Genomic DNA, 22,015 nt, shown 5'->3' with positions numbered 1-22,015 from the left:
GGCTGTGCTCCTGCTAAAAGGAAGGATTAAAAAATAGCGGAGAAGGAACGGGCCCGCATTCAGAACGATTCTTAACGGGCGATCTAAGCCCCTTTTAATGTCGACGGGGGCGGCTCCTTGCCTCTCGCCAGGAAAGCAGGAAAAACCGCTCTTCAAATGTCCTTCTGATTTCTTCCCAGGAAAGAGGAAGGGGCTCTGGACTTCCAAGGAAGCTAGCTGAAGGAAAGGCCCACTTGTCAAGAATTAGCAGAATTTGGCTAAGCAACTGGAGTGAAGCAATTGCGAAGAAATTCCCAATTCATCTGGATTCCCACAGTTTAAGACAGGTGGGCCTTCAAACTTGGCCCTTTGATGGCTTGTGGACTTCAACTCCCAGAATTCCTCAGCCAGGCACGCGTGCCTGGCTGAGGAATTCTGGGAGTTGAAGTCCACAAGCCATCAAAGGGCCAAGTTTGAAGACCCCTGGTTTAAGACTATTTGTCTTTGGAATACTTTATTTTTTTTTGGAGTGCCTTAAAAATTGACGGAGAGCATAAGCCCGAAGCAGAAGAGCGATATTTCTCAACCTGGGCAACCGTGAGATAGGTGGGGCTTCCTCTGCGTGCTGGCTTGGGGGGAATCCTGGGAGTTGAAGTCCACCCATCACAAAGTTGCGCAGGTTGGGGAAAAAAACACAACAACGCACAAGGAACCAAGACAGGAAATCCAGGCGGCTTCCACCAACGAGGGGCTGACGGGACTCGGAAGAGGAAGGGGAGGGCTGCCATCTGTCAAGCTGAAACTCCTCTTCCCTTGAATCCCACCTCAAGTTAAAGAAGAATTCAGACATTAAATAGCAAGGAAGGGACAATGAACGGGAAGGTCCCATTCCTACTCGCCGCCCGTTCCCACGTTCGGCGGAAACAAGGGCTAGAATTTCATTTTTTTAAAAAAATACGGTGGTGGCGACGGTGAGGGGTTACAATTTTTTCCAAGGGCAAATTTGGCCCAAATGGGATCCTGGGCAGCAGCATCGAGAACCGAACGGCGTTCCAACAACGGTCACGAGACTCGAAAAGCAGCCACGGTCAACCAAGGAGAAGAGAACTGGCCAGCTTCTGGGTCCTAAATCAGGTTGCTTCGCCCGTCACCACCACAGATTTGGCGGCTCCTCGGCCACCCGGCTTTTGAACAAGGTGATCTCGTCCAGGTGCATCATGGGGACGTCTCGGATGACCTCGGTTAGGTCTTCGTGCAGGAGAGGGAACACCACCACGTTCAGCGCAGGTCGGTCGGCCTGGAAACTAACCCAGAAACAAGAAGCATTTAAGTTTGGAGAGGAAGTCGGGACGGGACTGTTTTTTTAAAAAAATTCCATTTATATCCCGCCCTTCTCCGAAGACTCAGGGCGGCTTACAAGCTTAGCAGTAGCCTTCATTCTATGTATATGCCTGCTTATTAGGGCTTTCACACACACACCCCAAGTGGCATTATTACAAAGTCAGCTTAATTGCCCCCAACAATCTGGGTCCTCATTTTACCTACCTCGCAAGGATGGAAGGCTGAGTCAACCTTGAGCCTGGTGGGACTCGAACCTGCACTAACTGCAGGCAGCTGGTGTTACTTAAGGAGGCATTAGCCCACTGCTCCACCAAGGCTCTGTGGTTAGCATGCACGGTTTTCCAAACCCCAGATAGCTCCGACCGGGGAGTCCTCGACTTGCGAGCAAAACTGGGACCAGAATTTCCGTTGCTAAGCAAGGCTTAGCTGACTGGTTAAAGCGAGTTTGGCTGGCTCAGGAGTTCTGGGAGTTGAAGTCCACAAGTCATCAAAGAGCCAAGGCTCCCCACCCCTGCGACCTAGTCCTTTTTCTTGCTCTTTTAGGCATTGTCAAGTCTGGCTTCCTCCCACTAACTCTAGAATCTACTGCCCTAATTTTTTTCACCCCCGTATTAAGAAAAGGAAGAAAGGGGTCGCCATAAACTTCTCTCTCATTCATGTGCTCACCGGGCTGGAGGCATCATTAATGCAACAGGAGAAAGCACCAAAGCGCGCAGCGGCGAAAGAGAGGCTGCAGCCCTTAAAATCCATCCACCATATTTTTTCTCCAGGAAATGTCCGTGCAGGTGTGGGGGGAACGTTTATATATTTTAAAAGCCGGCTCAGACAGGATAACCATGGCTAAGTAGAGAAGCCACGGGGGAGGGCATGAAAGGTGAATAGCAGGCGGTGCCAAGAAGGAAGCGATGTGAACACATATTTTTTTATTTATTTTAATTCCATTTATATCCCGCCCTTCTCCGAAGACTCAGGGCAGCTTACAAGCTTAGCAGTAGCCTTCATTCTATGTATATGCCTGCTTATTAGGGCTTTCACACCCCCCCCCAAGCGGCATTATTACAAAGTCAGCTTATTGCCCCCAACAATCTGGGTCCTCATATGATCAAAGGCACGCAGAGGAAATCAAAATAGTCGGCCTCGCATGCCGACGGAGGAAATGCAGGTCACCTCTTTTTTAGTGGGAAAAGAGAGCTTGAAGAAAGAGACCAATGGTTGCACACTGTTTTCTTTCTCTCTGCCTCTCATTCAAGCGTTATTCCTTTTTACGTGGCCGAGAACGAGACACGTTCTTCTTCCCCGTGGAATGGACACTAAAATCCGTGAAATTACACACGGGGTAAAATGGACCGGCTTCTGAAAGCGCCGAAGAGCGAGAGAAGAATCTACTGGCGGTTTTCAACCCGATTCTGAGTTTCTAGCCCTCTTGACTGCTGCAGGTGGAAGCTAACAGGCAATCCTGCCCTACCGACAATGGCTGGATGTGAAGAAATTGTGAAATGTGACCCAGCTGGGGAGAAGCAGTAGAAGCCCCCTCTGAATTTAGTTAATAAGATTTAGATCCTATTTTCATGCCCAAGGCGGGACTAGAACTCACCATCTCCTGGCGATTGGCCCAAACTCACCCAGCCGGCTTTCGTCTCTAAGGTAGGATTAGAACTCGCCCTCTCTTGGTGATTGGCCCAAAGCCATCCAACTGGCTTTCGTGCCTAAGGTGGGACTAGAACCTCCGTCTCCTGGCTAACTTCCCACTCCCACCATTTCAGCAATGGCCACGCAGGCTGGGGAATCCTGGGAGTTGCAGTCCACCCTTCTGGAAGCTGCTGGGAATTACGTTTTTTCGTACCAATTAGCAGCAGCTTTTGAGAGTAGCTTGCCTTCCAGAAAAGAAAAAAAAAACACCACCCCCCCCAAAAAAAACCTGGCCAGGCTTTAATCCCAACTCTACCTTAATTGGAAGTTAGTTGGAACCCATTTTCATTAAATCAGCAAAAAGTGCAGAGATCAACTGGCAAGTTGATTTCATCGGGGAACAGCGCACGGAAGCGAACGCCTTCCAATAATGCCTTCTGTCCAAACCTGCAAATTCAGCTTTTTTGGGGGGGTCATTGCTGGCTTCTTGGTCCAGCCGCTGAATTTTCCAAGAAAACAGGCAGGGAAATGCGAGTTGGGACACAGTGGCCGAGACCCAAGCCCAGAATCAGAGGAGACCCTCTGGGGATGCTGGAGTGGCCGCTTGCTTTCTCTCTTTCTGTTGGCTTGGCTACCCCGATGTGCCCTGCAGTAAATTCATACCGAGCCCTTTGAAGTCCCAGAATATCTGGCAGTTGGCTAAGCGCCAACCAGAAACGTCCCGCAGAGCCCAAGGGGAGCAGTTGGCACAAGAGGGCAAGGATTAAAAGAAAGGAGACAGAACAGTCCCTGCCAGCCCCGAAGCTTGGCTATATCGCTACAGCCGGCAGAAAGAAACACACCCTGGGAAGCTGTTTTTCCAACATCTCTGCAAATTAAGAAGTTATTTCAATAATTGGCCAATTAAGCCTAATTTATACTTAGGAAACACATTAATGGTTCTGGCCTCTTGTTCCCCTTCTCTCCACCACCACCCCGCCCCGCCCGTTCTTGCATCAAGTGGTGCATGTTGACACAAACAAGCCATGATAAGGAGGCTTTCAATGGGGAGATATAATTTGGGGCTGCAGAGAAGAAAGAAAGAAAAAGAAAGAAAGAAAGAAAGAGAGAGAGAGAGAGAGAGAGAGAGAGAGAGAGAGAGAGAGAGAGAGAAAGAAAGAAAGAAAGAAAGAAAGAAAGAAAGAAAGAAAGAAAGAAAGAAAGGAAGGAAGGAAAGAAAGAAAGAAAGAAAGAAAGAAAGAAAGAAAGAAAGAAAGAAAGAAAGAAAGAAAGAAAGAAAGAGAAGGAAGGAAGGAAGGAAGGAAGGAAGGAAGGAAGGAAGGAAGGAAGGAAGGAAGGAAGGGGCATGCCTGGGGTCTGATTTCCTTGCCATCCAAAATACAGAACATAGAATCCTACGGCTGGATGGGACCTTGGAGGTCATCTAGTCCAACCGCCTGCTTGAGTTTTGCCCCATTTGGTGACCTTCCCAGCCACAGTCATTCAATGAATCACAGCGGTGGATATTGTTAGTAACCCAGTGGTTAAATAAAGCTGGCTTTCAATGTGGACTTGGCCTTGTCGGGAGGTGGCCAAAGGGGATCACGTGACCTTGGGACGCTGCGACCGTCGTTAAGTATGAACCAGCTGCCCAGCATCTGAATTCTGATCCCACGATCATGGGGAGGCTGCAACGGTCAGCCCTAAGAGCCTTGGTGGAGCAGTGGGCTAATGCCTCCTTAAGGAACACCAGCTGCCCACAATTCGTGCAGGTTCGCATCCCACCAGGCTCAAGGTTGACTCAGCCTTCCATCCTTCCGAGGTAGGTAAAATGAGGACCCAGATTGTTGGGGGCAATTAAGCTGACTTTGTAATAATGCCACTTGGGTGTGTGTGTGTGAAAGCCCTAATAAGCAGGCCTATACATAGAATGAAGGCTACTGCTAAGCTTGTAAGCCGCCCAGAGTCTTCGGAGAAGGGCGGGATATAAATGGAATTAAAATAAAATAAATAAATAAATAAAATAAGTCCCTTTTTCCGGTTGTCGTCGTAACTCTGAACGGTCCCTAAGTGAACTTGTGCCGAGTTGAAGACCGCCTGTAACTCTAAATTGGGTCTCTTTTATTTTTTAAACAAGCTTGTGCCCGTTGCTTCTTGTCCTGCCTCCGGGCACTTTGGAGAGTCCGTGGATCCCCTCTTTTCTGTGACAGCCCCCCCACCCAGTAATGGAAGACTGCTGACATGTCCCCTCCCATCCTTCTCTTCGTTAGACTCTCTGCCTAGACCCCCTTCTTCCTCCTGCGGGGGGGTTTTGCAATTCGGAGGCGGTTCCGCGTGCCTGGATTCCGCGTGGAATGGCTTTTATTCTCCGACTTGCCTCTCCTTCCCACAAGGAGGTGAAAGAAGAGAAACAGAGCACCGATTTGTCTTCCACTTTGCATTTCATCTCCATAACTACTTGGAAGGAGAGAGAGGCTGAAATGCCTTATGGTTTAAAAATTTCTCTCTTTCTCTCTCTCTCTCTCTCTCACACACACACACGCACACTCACACACAGATACGTTCAGGGCTGAACGTGTCACAAGCCCAGCACTTCCAGGGCTGCAACACCACACTGGGTTGTATTTTCTTTATTTTTTTATTTTTGCAGAGCTGAGGATGCAGATTGTTGGGGGCAATTAAGCTGACTTTGTAATAATGCCGCTTGGGGGTGTGTGTGTGTGAAAGCCCTAACAAGCAGGCATATAGATAGAATGAAGGCTACTGCTAAGCTTGTAAGCCGCCCTGAGTCTTCGGAGAAGGGCGGGATATAAATGGAATTAAAATAAAATAAAATAAAATAAAATAAAATAAATAAATATTGAGCCCTGGGGACCTGGTCTTCAGAGCGCATCGGTTGAAGAAAAAAGGCAAGGAAGCTTTTTGAAAATCCACCCTGCGAAGCTTTGATTTCCAGATTGCAAAGAAGGAGAGTCTCGTTCCTTGGAAGGAGGGAAGAAGTGGATCCGTTCGCTCTCAACGTGACTGGGAGGGGAAGGTGTAATTTGGGCACCTTCCCCTCCACCGAGAGCCACAAGGAATGAAGGTGCCACGGAGACCTCTTTCATCCTCCTTCGTCTTCCCAAGTGTGACGAAATCAGCCCCCAAGGGGGGAAGGGAGGCAGGAGAGTAGGCAGGACCTGTTCTCCCCAGAGCAGAATCCAATTTCGACATGTGCTTCCACCCTTAAGGAACGTATACCAAGAAAGCAGCCTGGGGCATTTATTATTAATCCAACCTGACAGGCTGATTCAAGGATTGCAAGAGAGCAGGAAGCCAAACAGACAATGAACACTGGAGCGAGATCTTAAATGATTCACTACATTAAGCCCTCCGCAACGGGAGGCGGGGAGCCAAGTTAGCAGACATGCTTAGGCTAGCAAGGAGGGCTTGGCAGCTCATGTACCAACAGGAGGCTCACCGCCAGCCATCACCCAGAGTGGCAGAGCTTTTTCAAGGTCAGGAGGAAAGGAGGAAGGAGGGAGGAAGGAGGAGGCAAAACAGAAGTAAGAAGAGAAGAAAGAGAAGAAGGAGAAACAGGAGGAAAGGAGGAAGGAGGGAGGAAGGAGGAGGCAAAACAGAAGTAAGAAGAGAAGAAAGAGAAGGCATGGGAAACAGGAGGAAAGGAGAGAAGAGGAGGCAAAATAGAAGGAAGAAGAGTAGGAAGAGAAGAAGGAGAAACAGGAGGAAAGGAGGAAGGAGGGAGGAAGGAGGAGGCAAAACAGAAGTAAGAAGAGAAGAAAGAGAAGGAGAAACAGGAGGAAAGGAGGAAGGAGGGAGGAAGGAGGAGGCAAAACAGAAGTAAGAAGAGAAGAAAGAGAAGGCATGGGAAACAGGAGGAAAGGAGAGAAGAGGAGGCAAAATAGAAGGAAGAAGAGTAGGAAGAGAAGAAGGAGAAACAGGAGGAAAGGAGGAAGGAGGGAGGAAGGAGGAGGCAAAACAGAAGTAAGAAGAGAAGAAAGAGAAGGCATGGGAAACAGGAGGAAAGGAGAGAAGAGGAGGCAAAATAGAAGGAAGAAGAGTAGGAAGAGAAGAAGGAGAAACAGGAGGAAAGGAGAAAGGAGGGAGGGAGAGGAGGCAAAACAGAAGTAAGAAGAGAAGAAAGAGAAGAAAGAGAAACAGGAGGAAAGGAGAGAAGAGGAGGCAAAATAGAAGTAAGAAGAGAAGAAAGAGAAGAAAGAGAAACAGGAGGAAAGGAGAGAAGAGGAGGCAAAATAGAAGGAAGAAGAGTAGGAAGAGAAGAAGGAGAAACAGGAGGAAAGGAGAAAGGAGGGAGGGAGAGGAGGCAAAACAGAAGTAAGAAGAGAAGAAAGAGAAGAAGGAGAAACAGGAGGAAAGGAGAAAGGAGGGAGGGAGAGGAGGCAAAACAGAAGTAAGAAGAGAAGAAAGAGAAGGCATGGGAAACAGGAGGAAAGGAGAGAAGAGGAGGCAAAATAGAAGGAAGAAGAGTAGGAAGAGAAGAAGGAGAAACAGGAGGAAAGGAGAAAGGAGGGAGGAAGGAGGAGGCAAAACAGAAGTAAGAAGAGAAGAAAGAGAAGGCATGGGAAACAGGAGGAAAGGAGAGAAGAGGAGGCAAAATAGAAGGAAGAAGAGTAGGAAGAGAAGAAGGAGAAACAGGAGGAAAGGAGAAAGGAGGGAGGGAGAGGAGGCAAAACAGAAGTAAGAAGAGAAGAAAGAGAAGGCATGGGAAACAGGAGGAAAGGAGAGAAGAGGAGGCAAAATAGAAGGAAGAAGAGTAGGAAGAGAAGAAGGAGAAACAGGAGGAAAGGAGAAAGGAGGGAGGGAGAGGAGGCAAAACAGAAGTAAGAAGAGAAGAAAGAGAAGAAAGAGAAACAGGAGGAAAGGAGAGAAGAGGAGGCAAAATAGAAGGAAGAAGAGTAGGAAGAGAAGAAGGAGAAACAGGAGGAAAGGAGAAAGGAGGGAGGGAGAGGAGGCAAAACAGAAGTAAGAAGAGAAGAAAGAGAAGAAGGAGAAACAGGAGAAACAGGAGGAAAGGAGAAAGGAGGGAGGGAGAGGAGGCAAAACAGAAGTAAGAAGAGAAGAAAGAGAAGGCATGGGAAACAGGAGGAAAGGAGAGAAGAGGAGGCAAAATAGAAGGAAGAAGAGTAGGAAGAGAAGAAGGAGAAACAGGAGGAAAGGAGAAAGGAGGGAGGGAGAGGAGGCAAAACAGAAGTAAGAAGAGAAGAAAGAGAAGGAGTGGGAAACAGGAGGAAAGGAGAGAAGAGGAGGCAAAATAGAAGGAAGAAGAGTAGGAAGAGAAGAAGGAGAAACAGGAGGAAAGGAGAAAGGAGGGAGGGAGAGGAGGCAAAACAGAAGTAAGAAGAGAAGAAAGAGAAGGCATGGGAAACAGGAGGAAAGGAGAGAAGAGGAGGCAAAATAGAAGGAAGAAGAGTAGGAAGAGAAGAAGGAGAAACAGGAGGAAAGGAGAAAGGAGGGAGGGAGAGGAGGCAAAACAGAAGTAAGAAGAGAAGAAAGAGAAGGAGTGGGAAACAGGAGGAAAGGAGAGAAGAGGAGGCAAAATAGAAGGAAGAAGAGTAGGAAGAGAAGAAGGAGAAACAGGAGGAAAGGAGAAAGGAGGGAGGGAGAGGAGGCAAAACAGAAGTAAGAAGAGAAGAAAGAGAAGGCATGGGAAACAGGAGGAAAGGAGAGAAGAGGAGGCAAAATAGAAGGAAGAAGAGTAGGAAGAGAAGAAGGAGAAACAGGAGGAAAGGAGAAAGGAGGGAGGGAGAGGAGGCAAAACAGAAGTAAGAAGAGAAGAAAGAGAAGAAAGAGAAACAGGAGGAAAGGAGAGGAGAAAGGGGGGAGGGAGAGGAGGCAAAACAGAAGTAAAAGAAAGAGAAGGAGTGGGAAACAGGAGGAAAGGGAGGGAGAGGAGGAGGAGGAGGAGGAGGAAAAATAAAAGGAAAAAAAGAGAAGAAAGAGAAGCAATAGGGAAATGGGGGGGAGGAGGAGGGCTGAAGCAGGGGATGATGGGACCTGTTGGGGAAGGGGGAAAGGTTTGCTGTTTTCAAGACGAAGACCACACTGAGGCCCAACGTTTCTCCTGGCCGCCGTGATGCTCTCTAACTGCTACCTGGAGCCGAGCAACTTTAACCTGGAGCCCTGAGTAAAAAAAAATAATCCTTCCTTCACGCATTCATTCCCGGTTGCCAGACAAGAGAGGCCGAGAAGAGGAATTGAGGATGATTAAGGAGCTGCAGGAGGGACCAGCTCGAAGTAGCAAGGGGGGGGGGGAAGGGGAAGGAAAAGGAGAGGAATTCAACATTTCAGCTTGGCTAAAGGGGAATTAAAGAGAGTGGGTGGGGGGGGGGCGTGTTGGGGAAGGAGGAAGATAAATATTTCCAGGGTGTGATTGCTCTGGGCATGGATGTGTGTGTGTGTGTGTGTGTGTGTGTGTGTGTGTGTTGGGGAAGGAGGAAGATAAATATTTCCAGGGTGTGATTGCTCTGGGCATGGATGTGTGTGTGTGTGTGTGTGTGTGTGTGTGTTGGGGAAGGAGGAAGATAAATATTTCCAGGGTGTGATTGCTCTGGGCATGGATGTGTGTGTGTGTGTGTGTGTGTGTGTGTGTGTGTTGGGGAAGGAGGAAGATAAATATTTCCAGGGTGTGATTGCTCTGGGCATGGATGTGTGTGTGTGTGTGTGTGTGTGTGTGTGTGTGTGTTGGGGAAGGAGGAAGATAAAATATTTCCAGGGTGTGATTGTTGCTCTGGGCATGGATGTGTGTGTGTGTGTGTGTGTGTGTGTGTGTGTGTGTGTAAAGCGAGACAACTGAAGGCACTGTGTGTGTGTGTGTGTGTGTGTGTGTGTGTGTGTGTTGGGGAAGGAGGAAGATAAAATATTTCCAGGGTGTGATGTTGCTCTGGGCATGGATGTGTGTGTGTGTGTGTGTGTGTGTGTGTGTGTGTGTGTGTGTGTGTGTGTTGGGGAAGGAGGAAGATAAAATATTTCCAGGGTGTGATTGTTGCTCTGGGCATGGATGTGTGTGTGTGTGTGTGTGTGTGTGTGTGTGGAAAGCGAGACAACTGGAGGCACTGTGTGTGTGTGTGTGTGTGTGTGTGTGTGTGTGTGTGTGTGTGTGTGTTGGGGAAGGAGGAAGATAAAATATTTCCAGGGTGTGATCGTTGCTCTGGGCATGGATGTGTGTGTGTTTGTGTGTGGAAAGCGAGACAACTGGAGGCACCGTGTGTGTGTGTGTGTGTGTGTGTGTGCGCGCGCACACACACACACACACACACACACACAAAGAGAGAGAAGTGGAGGAACTCTGAGGAGGGATAAGGAAAAAAAATCCTCCGATACGTGTCTGTTGATACCTATCAATCATCTGAGACCTTGGAAGCTAACATTTTCAAACATCATTTGCCACCTGATTACTGTGATATGAGTTTACACACACACACACATACAGAGAGAGAGAGAGAGAAAGAGAGAGAATTTCTTTCTGCAAAACCGGATTTGCTCCTCAACAACCTCTCTCATTCTCCCCTCCGCCTGCCCTTGAAAAGACTAGCAGCTCAAGAGCAATACCAATGCTGCTGCTTGATATACATTTGAGAGAGAGAGAGAGAGAGACAGAGACAGAGAGAGAGAGAGAGAGAGAGAGAGAGAGAGAGAGAGAGAAGATGGGAGGAAAAAAAAGGAGAAGGGTCCTTGAGAGTCCAAAGCGAGGCAAACCTTTCTTTTAAGCTCGCCCTGTTCGTTGTTTTTTTCCCCCTAGCTCCTTGGGTAATGAGCAGAAAGCTGCTTTTTTCTTAAGCGTTTGCACCTAAGTGGAAGCTAGCTTGTTGGGTTTTTTTTTTTTGCTTGGGGTTGCTTCTGCAGTGGGGCAGGGAGGGAGGGAAGAAGGGAGGGGGGGAAGGGAAGAAAAGGACCCAAGGTGATAACTTTTCCTGCAGAATACGAGCCCCCCCCCCCGCCCCAATTTGCCCATGCAGGTGATGGTGGGGATGCTTTTAAGGAATAACCACAGCGCCCCCTAGGGGTGGCTGAAGACAGCCTGGCTCCTAGGAGGAAGAAGAGGCCAGGGGTGCAGCAGCGACAGGTGTGGCACGGAACAGGATGGGACAGGACCTCACCTGCCCGGCGTTGCTACAGGCAGGGATCTGCAAAGCCTTCCTTCGTTCCAGGAAAAACACGAGAGACCTTTCGAATCGGAACACGAAGCTCGATACCGAAAGGGAAGGAAGCCAAGATAAATCCCTCTTGGGATCGAGCGGGGCGCTGGAAACCGTGACTTGCTTCCTACAGGATGGTTTATTTAGAACACGGGGTTTGGCGAAGCGGCCACGGTGAGCGCGGCTGGCTGGGGAATCTGGGCAGTTGAAGTCCACAAGGCTTAAAGTTGGCGAGGTTGGAGACCCCCGGTGTAACGGGTTGAGATGGCATCAGCGAGACCCAGGTTCAAATCTAATTTAATTTAATTTAATTTATTGAATTTATATACTGCCCTTTCCCGAAGGACTCTACCCTCTAGATGCTCTAAAGCAATCACGGTCTCTCGACCCATCCCAGGGCTGTGACTCTGTGTGTGTGTGTGGGAATGGCAGGAAGGAGCGTTACGGACACCGCTTCGCACGAAAGACGGTGGGCAAACCAATGTTTCTCAACTCCGGCCAACTTTCAGCCGTGGAAAAAAAACAAACTCAACTCCCAGAATGCCCCAGGGGCTGAGGTGTGGAATCACGGATATAAATCGAACCAACCATCGGTCAAAGAGCCTATAATAACGTAGGCCACGTTGGGGTCAGGCTGCAAAAGACCCTCGCAGGAATCCTCACGGTCAGGTAGTAGCTATGGAGATGAACCAACAGCCAGCAAAAAAAGATGGGTTCTCCTGGCTGTGGAATATAGTCGTGAGGATTAGTGGTCTCTGACAGGCTCCTCCTAATCTCCCCTTTTTTTTTTACACGACCTAAATTAACAGCCACACAAAAGACCCACAGGAAGGCTCGCCTCCTGGGGAGGTTTTTCATTAACTCGAGCCCCTCTCACCCTCTTGGTGGGGAAAGTGGAAAAACCACATTCTCCCTTAATTCTCCTTTGTGCTTTTAAAACAGGGAATCGGGAGATGGTTCCGATTGCTGTTTTAAGAAACAGAGGATAAGCCGCCCGTGAATGTTATTTCTGGCAGAATCGGCGCATACAATATCTACCTTATTGTTCCAGCTGTCATCTGTCACCCCATTCAAAGCACTTAGCTGCATACTTTTTGTTGTTGTTCCAAAGAGCTACTGGGGAGCAAAAAAAAAAAAATGCTTCCGAGACAAGCCTGGTCTATTGAATTTTTCTCTCTGATGTAGTGATGACAACCAGCACAGGCTTGGGAATACAGGAGGCTGGATATGGGTGATTTTTGAGCTGTCAAATCAGCTCGGCCCACCTCCAAAAAAAAAAAAGTCATTACAAGGCTGAAAGGGACAAGATCTTGGAACGGCAAGCGGCCATACAGGTAGTCCGTGACTTAACAACCACCACTGGAGCCAGACTGTCCCATTGCTAAGCAAGGAGCTTCTTAAGTGAATTGTACCCAATTTTATGGGTAGAGAGAAGGGCACGACAGAGAATGAGGTGGCTGGAGGGAGTCACTGAAGCAGGAGGCCTGAGCTTAAATGGACTCCGGAAGATGGCAGAGGACAGGAAGGCCCGGAGGAACGTGGTCCATGGGGTCGCGATGGGTCGGACAAGACTTCGTAGCTAACAACAACAGGGTGGAATTGAGGCCTTTGAATTATGGTGCTGGAGAAGACTCCTGCGAGTCCCTTGGACTGCAAGGCGATCCAACCGGTCAGTCCTAGAGGAGATCAACCCTGACTGCTCTTTAGAAGGCCAGATCCTGAAGCTAAAACTCAAATCCTTTGGCCACCTAATGAGAAGGAAGGACTCACTGGAGAAGAGCCTCATGCTGGAAAAGATGGAGGGCAATAGAAGAAGGGGATGACGGAGAACGAGGTGGCTGGATGGAGTCACTGAAGCAGGAGGCCTGAGCTTAAATGGACTCCAGAAGATGGTAGAGGACAGGAAGGCCTGGAGGAATGTTGTCCATGGGGTCACGATGGGTCGGACACGACTTCGCAGCTAACCACAACAACCCAATTTCATTAAAAAAAATTATTATTTTTTTTAATACCGTGGTTGTTAAATAAATCTCACGGTTGTATAGTAGATCCAGCTTCCCCAATTAACTCTGCTTGTTGGGCATCAGCTGGGAAAGGCCCAGGGATGCTGCAACCGCTGTAAATGCATGCTGGTTTGCAAGCACCTGAATTTTGATCTGACGGTGGGGATGCTGTGATGGTTTTAAGTGTGAGGGGAAAAGTCACTTTTTGGGGGAGGGAGGGGGGGCCCTCTTATCACTTCGAACCGTCACTCAACGAATGATTAAGCCGAAGATTAGATAAAAGTATAAACCTTCATCAATGACCCCAGTCTTTGCTCAGCTGTGGCAGGGAAAAGCCCTTGGGTTTTACGAGTGAGAAAATAGACACCCTTGCAGGAACACAACTCCGGATTCATTGATTATTCTGAGTCTTTTCTGCATGGATTGTCCCGGGGACTAGGTAGGCCAGATGGGGAGGAAGCTAACCACCAGATGGCAAGGACACAAGCGAGCGGTCAGACGAGGAGACCGGAACTTATTGGTAGCCTCACACTGCAATGAACAAGGACACCCATTCAGTTTTGCAGCTACTAAGATTGTTGGACGGGCAGGCACAAAAACAGCCGGGGAAGCGATTGAAGCCTGGGAAACGGCTTCCTCAGTCAACAGGAATGCTGATTTATCACCAGCCTATCAGGTACTTAGAAGGCGAGGGCTGGGCAGCACAAGGAAACAGCAGCTGACGACTTAAAAGCCAGCCATCAACACATCCCAATCAACATCTAAAAAGCCGCATACAATAGGCACTATAAATGCCACATACGGAATAGCCCAAAACACACACTCTGCTAGAGAGAGAAGTTCCCTGAGGACGGGCTCCAGCACGAAAGCTCAGAAGACTAAAGCTCTGGTTCCAGGGACCGACCCAGATTGGATCCTGCAACATTATCCTGGGAGGCGTCTATTTGCCTTCCTTCACGAGTCTGATCTGATCGAGAGCTTATTAATTTTTAATATCACCATAATAGCCCAAAACAAAGGACTACAGCAAAGAACCAAATGCAAAAAGAATGTATTATATCGGTCCCAGCTTGCACCGATGTTATCATTTTGTAAGGGATCGGAACAGCTGCAGGCCTGGTGGTGACAGGGAACATAACACAACACAAAAAGGAGATCCAAGTTTAGATCAGTGGGCAGGTGAAGAAAGGAATAACAGAGACATAACTTCTGGATTGGGGGGAGGGGGGGTTGTGAGCGGGGGGGGGAAGCTCCCTTTAGATAAATTCAGCTAAGACAGGGGTGTCCAACCTTGCCAACTTTAAGACTCTGCAGACTTCAACTCCCAGAATTCCCCAGAATTCTAGGAATTCAAGTCCACAAAGTCTCAAAGTTGCCAAGGTTGGACACCCGTTGACGAGTTAAGGCAACGAAGAAAAATCTACTCAGAAAGAAGCTGGAGCATCATCATCAGAAATACACTGCCCAGATTGATGGCCCAACGGGAACACACAAAAGGAGAATCGGATGCGATGCCCCCACCCACACTCCTCACCTGCGTATTAGGCTCTGCTGCAGGCTTTTGCAAACGGTGAGCGACTCCCCCGTAAACATGTGGCACATGATCACCTCGGGGCAGGCGGTCATGAACGACATCACGGCATCGGACTGCAGCGTCCCACTCCGGGAGATGATGCAAAGACGCTGCAGGGAGGAGCAGCAGCTCAGGGCGTGGAAGAACTGGGCGTTGGCGTGGAAGTAGGGCTGCTCCAGCCTTGGAGGAAAAAGAAGGGTCGGTTGGACGGGGTTTGACCACATAATGATGATGATGATGATAACAACAACAAAAACAATGACGGAAGGGACCTTGGAGGTCATCTAGTCCAACCACCTGCTCAGGCAGGAAAGCCTATAGCAGGGGTAAGCAACCTTGGCTCTTTTATGCCTCATAGACTTTGACTCCCAGAATTATTAGGCATTATTATTATTATCATCATCATCATCATCACAGCAGGGCTGGAAAAAAAATCCCAGCTTGCAATTTGCCGCTCAATCCACCAGACGGCGCTGTTGCTCTATTCCTGATTAAAATCCCCCTTTCTAAGGATTCCTTTGACAGCCAGGTAAACATCGGTAGAGGTGGAAGACAGGAGAGAAAAGAGCTGAGATTCCCAGATGGCTCCATCAAATACAACGCCCCCTACTGCACGGGAAGAGAGCCCTCTGAATAGCCTCCACAAGGATAGCTCTTAAGGGGGGGGGGGCTATCTGCATATCCTGCACCAGCCTACCTCACCTCACCTGGTGGAAGACTTCAAGGTGAGTGAAAAAAACCCCTCTCCCATGGAATGACACAGAAGACTAGGGAGATTCTCAGCCATCACAGGTGATTTTTAGAAGGCAACTTCCTTGCTTTTTTTCCCCCTCCCCCCCTGAAAACGTTTCACTTTTCATCTGAGAAGCTTCTTCTGAAGAAGAACGACGGAAGAAGCTTCGTGGGTGAGAAGTGAAACGAGGCAAGAAAGCCCCAAGTGCCTTTTGAAAAGCACCTTTTATATAGAACTAGGAAGCAGAATAACAGAGCTGGGAGGGACCTTGGAGGTCTTCTAGCCCAACCCTCTGCTCGAGCAGGAGAACCTATCCCATTTCAGATAGGTTCCTGTCCAGTCTCCTCTTAAAAACCTCCAGGGATGGAGCACCCACAATTTCTGGGGGCGAGCCGTTCCGCTAATTAATCCTTCTCGCTGTTAGGAAGTTTCTCCTTCGTTCCAGCTTGCTTTCTCTCCTTGGTTAGTTTCCATCCCGTGTTTCTCGTCTTCTGGTGCTTTGGAGAATAAGTGGACCCCTTCCTCTTCTTTCTGGCAGCCCCTCAAGTACTGGAATACTGCTATCGTGTCTCCCCTGGCCCTTCTTTTCTCTAATCCCAAATCCCGCAACCTTTCTTATATGTTTTCGCCTACTTCGGGACAATGACCCCGAAGGATCCCTGGGTGCTAAAACAGGGAAAGCACAAGGGGGGGGGGGAAAGGAAGCGGCTTGGTTCTCTCACCTGAGATCCTGCAAACACCTGCAGTGCTTCAGCATGTCCAGGAGGGCCGTCACGTACATCACTTTCCCCATCAGGCCCAGGTTGGCCAAGGAGAGGGCTCGCAGGCGCTGGCACTGCACCCCGATGCTGACCAGCCCAGAGCCCGTGAGAATGTTGGGCAGCTGAGCCAAGGTGAGGCTCTGCAGGTAGGCCAGCTGGCCGATGGCAGCCACCTCAGCGTCCCCGACGTGCTGGGCCCGGCTGCAGGGAGGCAGCGAGTTCCGAATGGCCGGCTCGTTCCGCGGCATGGCCGAGGAAAAACTGGAGCCGATCAGCTCCAGCTTTTCCAGAAAGGGAAGATTCTCCAGGAGAGTCCAAAACACGGAGGATTGCGGTCTGGGACTGCTCTGCTCCGAGCAGTTCCTGGGATAGGTCTGCACCCCAATCCGGACCTTTTTCCCAAACCCTTGAGAGACCGAGGGGGCCACCGGCTGCACCGAAGGCCTGTCGGCCGTCACCGCGGCGCTGTCGGCCACGGCGCAAACAGGCAGCGCCAGCGAGAGGAGGCTTTTAAGCCGTGCCAGGACCTGGCAAAGGTGCTTCCCCAGGCCCTCCGGGCTGTGATGGTGGGCGGCGGAGAGGTTGAGGTGCCTCAAGTTACAGCAGGCGTCGACCAGGGCCTCCACGATACCACTGTCAATGTCGTCTTCCACTTTGCGCAAGAGGGAATCGGGCGACAGGCAGTGGACGCAGCCGCTGAGGTTCAAGCTGACCAAACTGCGCAGGTCTTTGCCGCTGTTCAGGACCCGTTGGACAAGCTGCCCGCCGGAGAGGCTGCAGCGGCTGAAGCTGAAATAAAAAGGGTTGCTGAACTTCAAGTGCTGCAAGAGGCTGGAGCCGTTCATCCAGGACCGAGGCAGCTGCAGGGCGTCTAAGGTCACGTTCCTGGCCATGGAATCCAAGAGGTTTTTAACGGCGCAGCTCTGGGCAAATCCACCCGGGGCAGAGATGAGGAAGGCGTGAAGCTTTTCCGGGGTCCGGTCACTCAGCACCGCCAAGTATAGCCTCACCACTTCCTGGTTAACCGGACCGGGAGCCAGCCGGGCGTAAAAGACCCGTAGATTCTGATAATGGGGCACGTTGCTCTCTCCGACCATTAGCTGTCCCGAGATGATTAAACCCTCCCGGGACCGATCGAGGATCTCAAAATACAACAGCAGCTTCTCCAGGCTGGTGCAGCAGGGCACCACCCCGTAGGACGGGGTGTAGAGGGTCTGCTTCAACTCCAGCACCCGGCTCAGGGTGGCCTTGCACTCGCTGCTCAAGTGCGAGGCGTCGAAGCCGGGATTCACGTCGATGGCCAGCGAGCGGAGCTGCTGCAAGGCGGAGAGCATCTTCGAGAGGCGAAGAGAGGTGAGGTGACAGCCGCAGAGGTTCAGCTTCACCAAATTCTGGCAGCGGGTCACCTGATCGATGGTCAGGCCGGGCAACCAGTAACAGCCGGTCATGTCCAGCTCCTGGATCCCTTTCCCAATCTCCTTCATCAGCTGCTTCGCCTTGTCCCTGTCCACCTGCATGGATGGAAGCCATCAAGGAGAACTTTAGGAGCTCAAAAGGATCTCGGCTAGGCCAGGCCTAGTTTCTGAGGATAAAGCGGGACGGAAGACTGAACTTTATGATCGTGGGCGGGTCCTAGAGAAACCCCGTGGAAGGGCACGAGACAGTAACCACCACTGACTCTGGTGGAAACACCAAAATCTTCCCTTCCCTACTTTTATACGTAGGTTGTATATAGCATGTTTAAATGTGTGTTATGTGTGTGCGTACACTTTGAGAGCAAGGAACTAAATTTCATTTTTACTGGGTGCCAATGTGCCCACAGTAAAAAAAATTACAATAAAGGTTATCTATCTATCTATCCTCCCTCTCTGCTATATCTATCTATCTATCTATCTATCTATCTATCTATCTATCTATCTATCTATCTATCTATCTATCCATCCATCCACCCACCCACCCACCCACCCACCCACCCACCCATCCATCCACCCACCCACCCAAAGGCCATCTCTGATGTTAAGAGGCCTCTGGAAATCTCTTCAAATCAAACAAGATGCACTGCTAGGTGCGTTTATTCTATTTACTATTTATTTGTGTCCCACTTTAGTATTTTTATAAACTTCAGGCAGCAAATACACGCCATACTCCTTCCTCCTCCTAATTTCCTCACAACCACCACCCTGCGAGGTGAGTTGGGCTGAGATAGAGAGACTGGCCCCTATTCACCCAGCTGGCTTTCGTGCCTAAGGTAGTACTAGAACTCACAGTCTCCTGGCTTCTAGCTTGGTCCCTTAACCATGTTACAAGCAAATACCAGATACAGCAGCTTCCTTTTAGCCTAAAAAGGAAAACAACGCGCAATCTAGTTTCTCGAAACCAGCCCTGGCCAACTAATGTTCTCTGGATGTGCTCGGATTACAACACATCCTCTTTAAAGATACCCGGACAGCTCCATCACATCTGGAGGAAGTACAGATTGGCGAAAGCTTGCTGGGAAAGTGGTTTTAGACTGGGGAGGGGCAAGGGCTATGCCATCCTAAAAAGGACAAGATTTCAATCTGGGTTGTCTGTCATGGGATGGTGGTCTCCAAGTAATTGGATCAAAGAATAGCTTAGCCAACAAACTGACCAGACCAAAGAGACAGTATAAACAGACAAAAGGGTTACATTAATGCAGAATTATGAGTTTAGGACAAATTCATAGAAAATCAAACCGCAATACTTTTTCTCTTATACCCTTCTTAAAGTAAAATGAGCAAAGGATATATTCCCCCATCCTAAGGCCATAATAAAGTTCAGAGCAAGAGCTTTTGAGGGTGACGTCCTCAGTCTCTTCTTGTTTAAAGACTTTTAAAAAGCCAGTGCATCCAACTTCCTCCTAATTCTGGACTGCCTTTGACAGCCCCTGCTCACCTGGTAGTCTTTATGCAGGATCACACTATGAGTGAGGCTTTTGTCAAGGCTGAGGGCGGAGAGTTTCCGACAGACGCGTCGGACATTCAAGACAAGATCTGACACGGGAGTATATCGCAAGATGTGTAAGAGGATTTCATCTGAAAACTCCATCAAGTTCATGCCGATATTCTCCTCCCGCTTCTCCTCACTTGCTACGTCCTGCGAGAGGAAAACAAGGACTATTTCATTTTGATGTACGGTATGCCGATCGGTGTACATTCAAAGTGACAATAAAGTTATTATTATTACTACTATCATTTTTACATGTTTATCCATCTTCAGAACTCTGCCCTAAAAAGACAGCTTGGTGGATGATTTAATGACGCAACTGCTCAAAGAATAAAGAAAGCTATGTTTTAGGAGCAGTTAAGGCAGCATAGAAAGAAACGGTTTCAAAATTCAGCACCAAAGGCTGAAGGCTGCCTCGGGAGTAATGGAAGCATGGGAACCCCAGTATTATGCCTGTATCTTACCTCTGCTGAAGGCTGCCATAAAAATAATTTATTAAACTTGTATGCTGGCCAAGGCTCAATCACTAAGGATGGCTAAACAATCAAACAATGAAATTACAATAAAATCAAATAAAGATAAAAGATGGCAGTGGCAATGAAGCAAAATGGGGAGTGTCACTACACTACCCTGGTTTCGGTTATTGTTCACCATGGTTACTCGTCTCCTGAGGTGCTTTCCGTGTAAAGCAGAAGTCCCCAACTTTATGGGCAACCAGGACCGGTTCTGTGGAGAGAGGTTTTCCCGCAGACCGGACGATGCCTGGTTTTGTGTGCTGCCTGCATCCCACGGATGGGGCTTTGTTTGTTTCTCTGGACCAGTTGCTGGCATGCTGCGGCCCGGTACCGGTCCACGGACTGGGGGTTGAGGACCCCTGGTGTAATGGGTTTCCCCGTATTACGTTTTTGTGTGTGTGCTTTTTGTGTTGACTGCTGATGATAGCCTGGACTAGCCCTGCAGCTTCCTTGGCAAGATTTCGGAAGTGGTTTGCCATTGTCTCTTTTTTAGGGCTAAGAGAGAATGGCTGGCCCATGGTTTTGGATCTGGCTTTGGATCTGAAATGAGACTAGAACTCTCGCTCTCTTGGCTTCTAGCCTTAACCACTACAACCAAACTGGCTTTCCAAGGTTAATATCTTTCTTTCTTTGTTTTTCTTTCTTTCTCTTCCTCCCTCCCTCTTTCCCTTCTTTTTTTCTTTCCCTTCCTTCCTCTCTCTTTTTCCTTCCTTCCTTCCTTCCTTCCTTCCTTCCTTCCTTCCTTCCTTCCTTCCTCAACTCCTCTTGTATGCTTGCCTGCTGACCCGACTCTCCATCCTTCCTGCCTTGCCCAACTTAAGAACCCTTCAGAAACCTGGACGAGGAAGGCCAGACCATGGCAAGACCGATTGGCCAGGCAGGCTGTGGACGATGGGAGAGATGGTCCCCTAAAGGCAATCATCTTAACAAGCAATATCCAAGCAGCTGGCGGGAGGTCATAAGCGGGTGAGGGGGTCCAGCACACCCGGAAGGGGGCCAGACGGTCCCTCAGCACCCACCGGCCTGCAGAAAATACTAGAACACCCCCCCCCCCACAGCCCACCTGGGCCTCCAACGCCACAAAGTCCCTTGCCGGAAACGAGACAAACCCCCCCTCCGCGACCCAGGCCCCTCCAAATCGCGTCTGCAACATCCCGCGCGGCACCGCCTACCCCGACACGCGGCCTGCCGCGTTCAGACGTGCCCTGCGAGTCAGGGGTTGCCATGGAGACGCCGAGGCTCGCGGGAAAGGCGGAGCACTGGGCCCGAGGGAGAAGGCCGAAGCGCCGGGCTTACCTCTCCGGAGGAAGCGGCCATGGTCGGGCGAAGACCCCCGTCCGAGCCAGCTGGGAGGCTCTTCTCTCCGTCGCCCGCCTCATACGGTTTCCCCCCTTCAGCCGGCACGCCGACGCGACGCGAGACTTCCGGCGCGCTCGTGACCTCACTTCCGCTCCTGAGCTCTTTTTTTTCCTCCGAGGCCGCCATCTTGGGTGAGGCGCCGCGGGCGGCAGCGCCATGATGGGCGTGGCCTCCTGGAGCCGGAGCCTTCCAATCAGGCAGCGCCTTTGGGAATGGAGGGAGAAACTTTTCCGGGTTTTTGCAACCTGGACAGGGTGGCGGGGGGGGGGGGGGGAACCCCGCGATCCGTGCATTTGGATTTGGGGAGTGGGCTCCCCTGCAAGCTGCATGCACGCGAAGGTCTGAAGGCTGCCTGCCAATCCTGATCTTGGGCTTTCCAAGCCTGTGCAATGGCCCTTGCAAAGGCAGCCTGCTCCCACATCTGTGTTTTTTCAAAGTTAGGAGCTTGAGGACTTCAACTCCCAGAATCCCCCCACTACAATACGGACTGCAACTCCCAGAATTCCCCCTCCAACACACACACACACACACACACACACACAGAGCTCAACTCCCAGAATTTCTCCACCAGCATCCTAGAATTCCCCTCGTCACCATGCAGACTTCCCAGAATTATGGCAGGGGGGAATCCTGCAGCGGATTGGCAATGGCTAAAATGATATTGGTTGTATTGGGCACCATGGATTGTGGGGATGCCACCTCTGGTTCGTGCAAGCTATGGGTTTTTATCACCTGTGAAATTACATCCTACTGTAATGCCAACTTGATGGAATGACCCCCCAATACCACCACCCTTGGACTGCAGTTTGCCTAAACTGTCTACAGATGTTTTGTATACAGAAAATAATTGGGAATATTGCTTAGAGAAGCAAGCAACTGAAGCCATAACAAAACATAGGAATTGCTGGTTTTGGTCTCCGCGTTAGAAGTGTTTTCATTTGAAGACTGTTTTTAACTCCCTGCCAGCCATGCATGAATTTCAACTGGCAATTTTTGAAGGAGAGATTCTGGGGAATTAAAGCC

General features: G+C 49.7%; 1 protein-coding gene across 1 annotated transcript; it reads right to left on the bottom strand.

The window, feature by feature from the left end:
• Positions 1-450: 450 nt before the first annotated feature.
• FBXL18 (F-box and leucine rich repeat protein 18) lies at positions 451-21,009 on the bottom strand. The gene is made up of 5 exons (XM_083372509.1): positions 20,930-21,009; positions 19,068-19,268; positions 16,116-17,665; positions 14,622-14,840; positions 451-1,283 (listed from the first exon to the last, which is right to left on the bottom strand). The coding sequence occupies exons 1-5, from the start codon at positions 20,948-20,950 to the stop codon at positions 1,127-1,129; spliced, it is 2,148 nt and encodes a 715-aa protein (XP_083228635.1). The 5' UTR covers positions 20,951-21,009; the 3' UTR covers positions 451-1,126.
• Between the last annotated feature and the right edge of the window lie 1,006 nt (positions 21,010-22,015).

This window comes from Vipera ursinii (genome assembly GCF_947247035.1).
Source record: "Vipera ursinii genome assembly, chromosome: 13".
In the NCBI taxonomy this organism is placed as follows: domain Eukaryota; kingdom Metazoa; phylum Chordata; class Lepidosauria; order Squamata; family Viperidae; genus Vipera; species Vipera ursinii.
The sequence above is the reverse complement of the archived record's forward strand: the minus strand, read 5'-3'. Positions and strand labels throughout refer to the sequence as shown.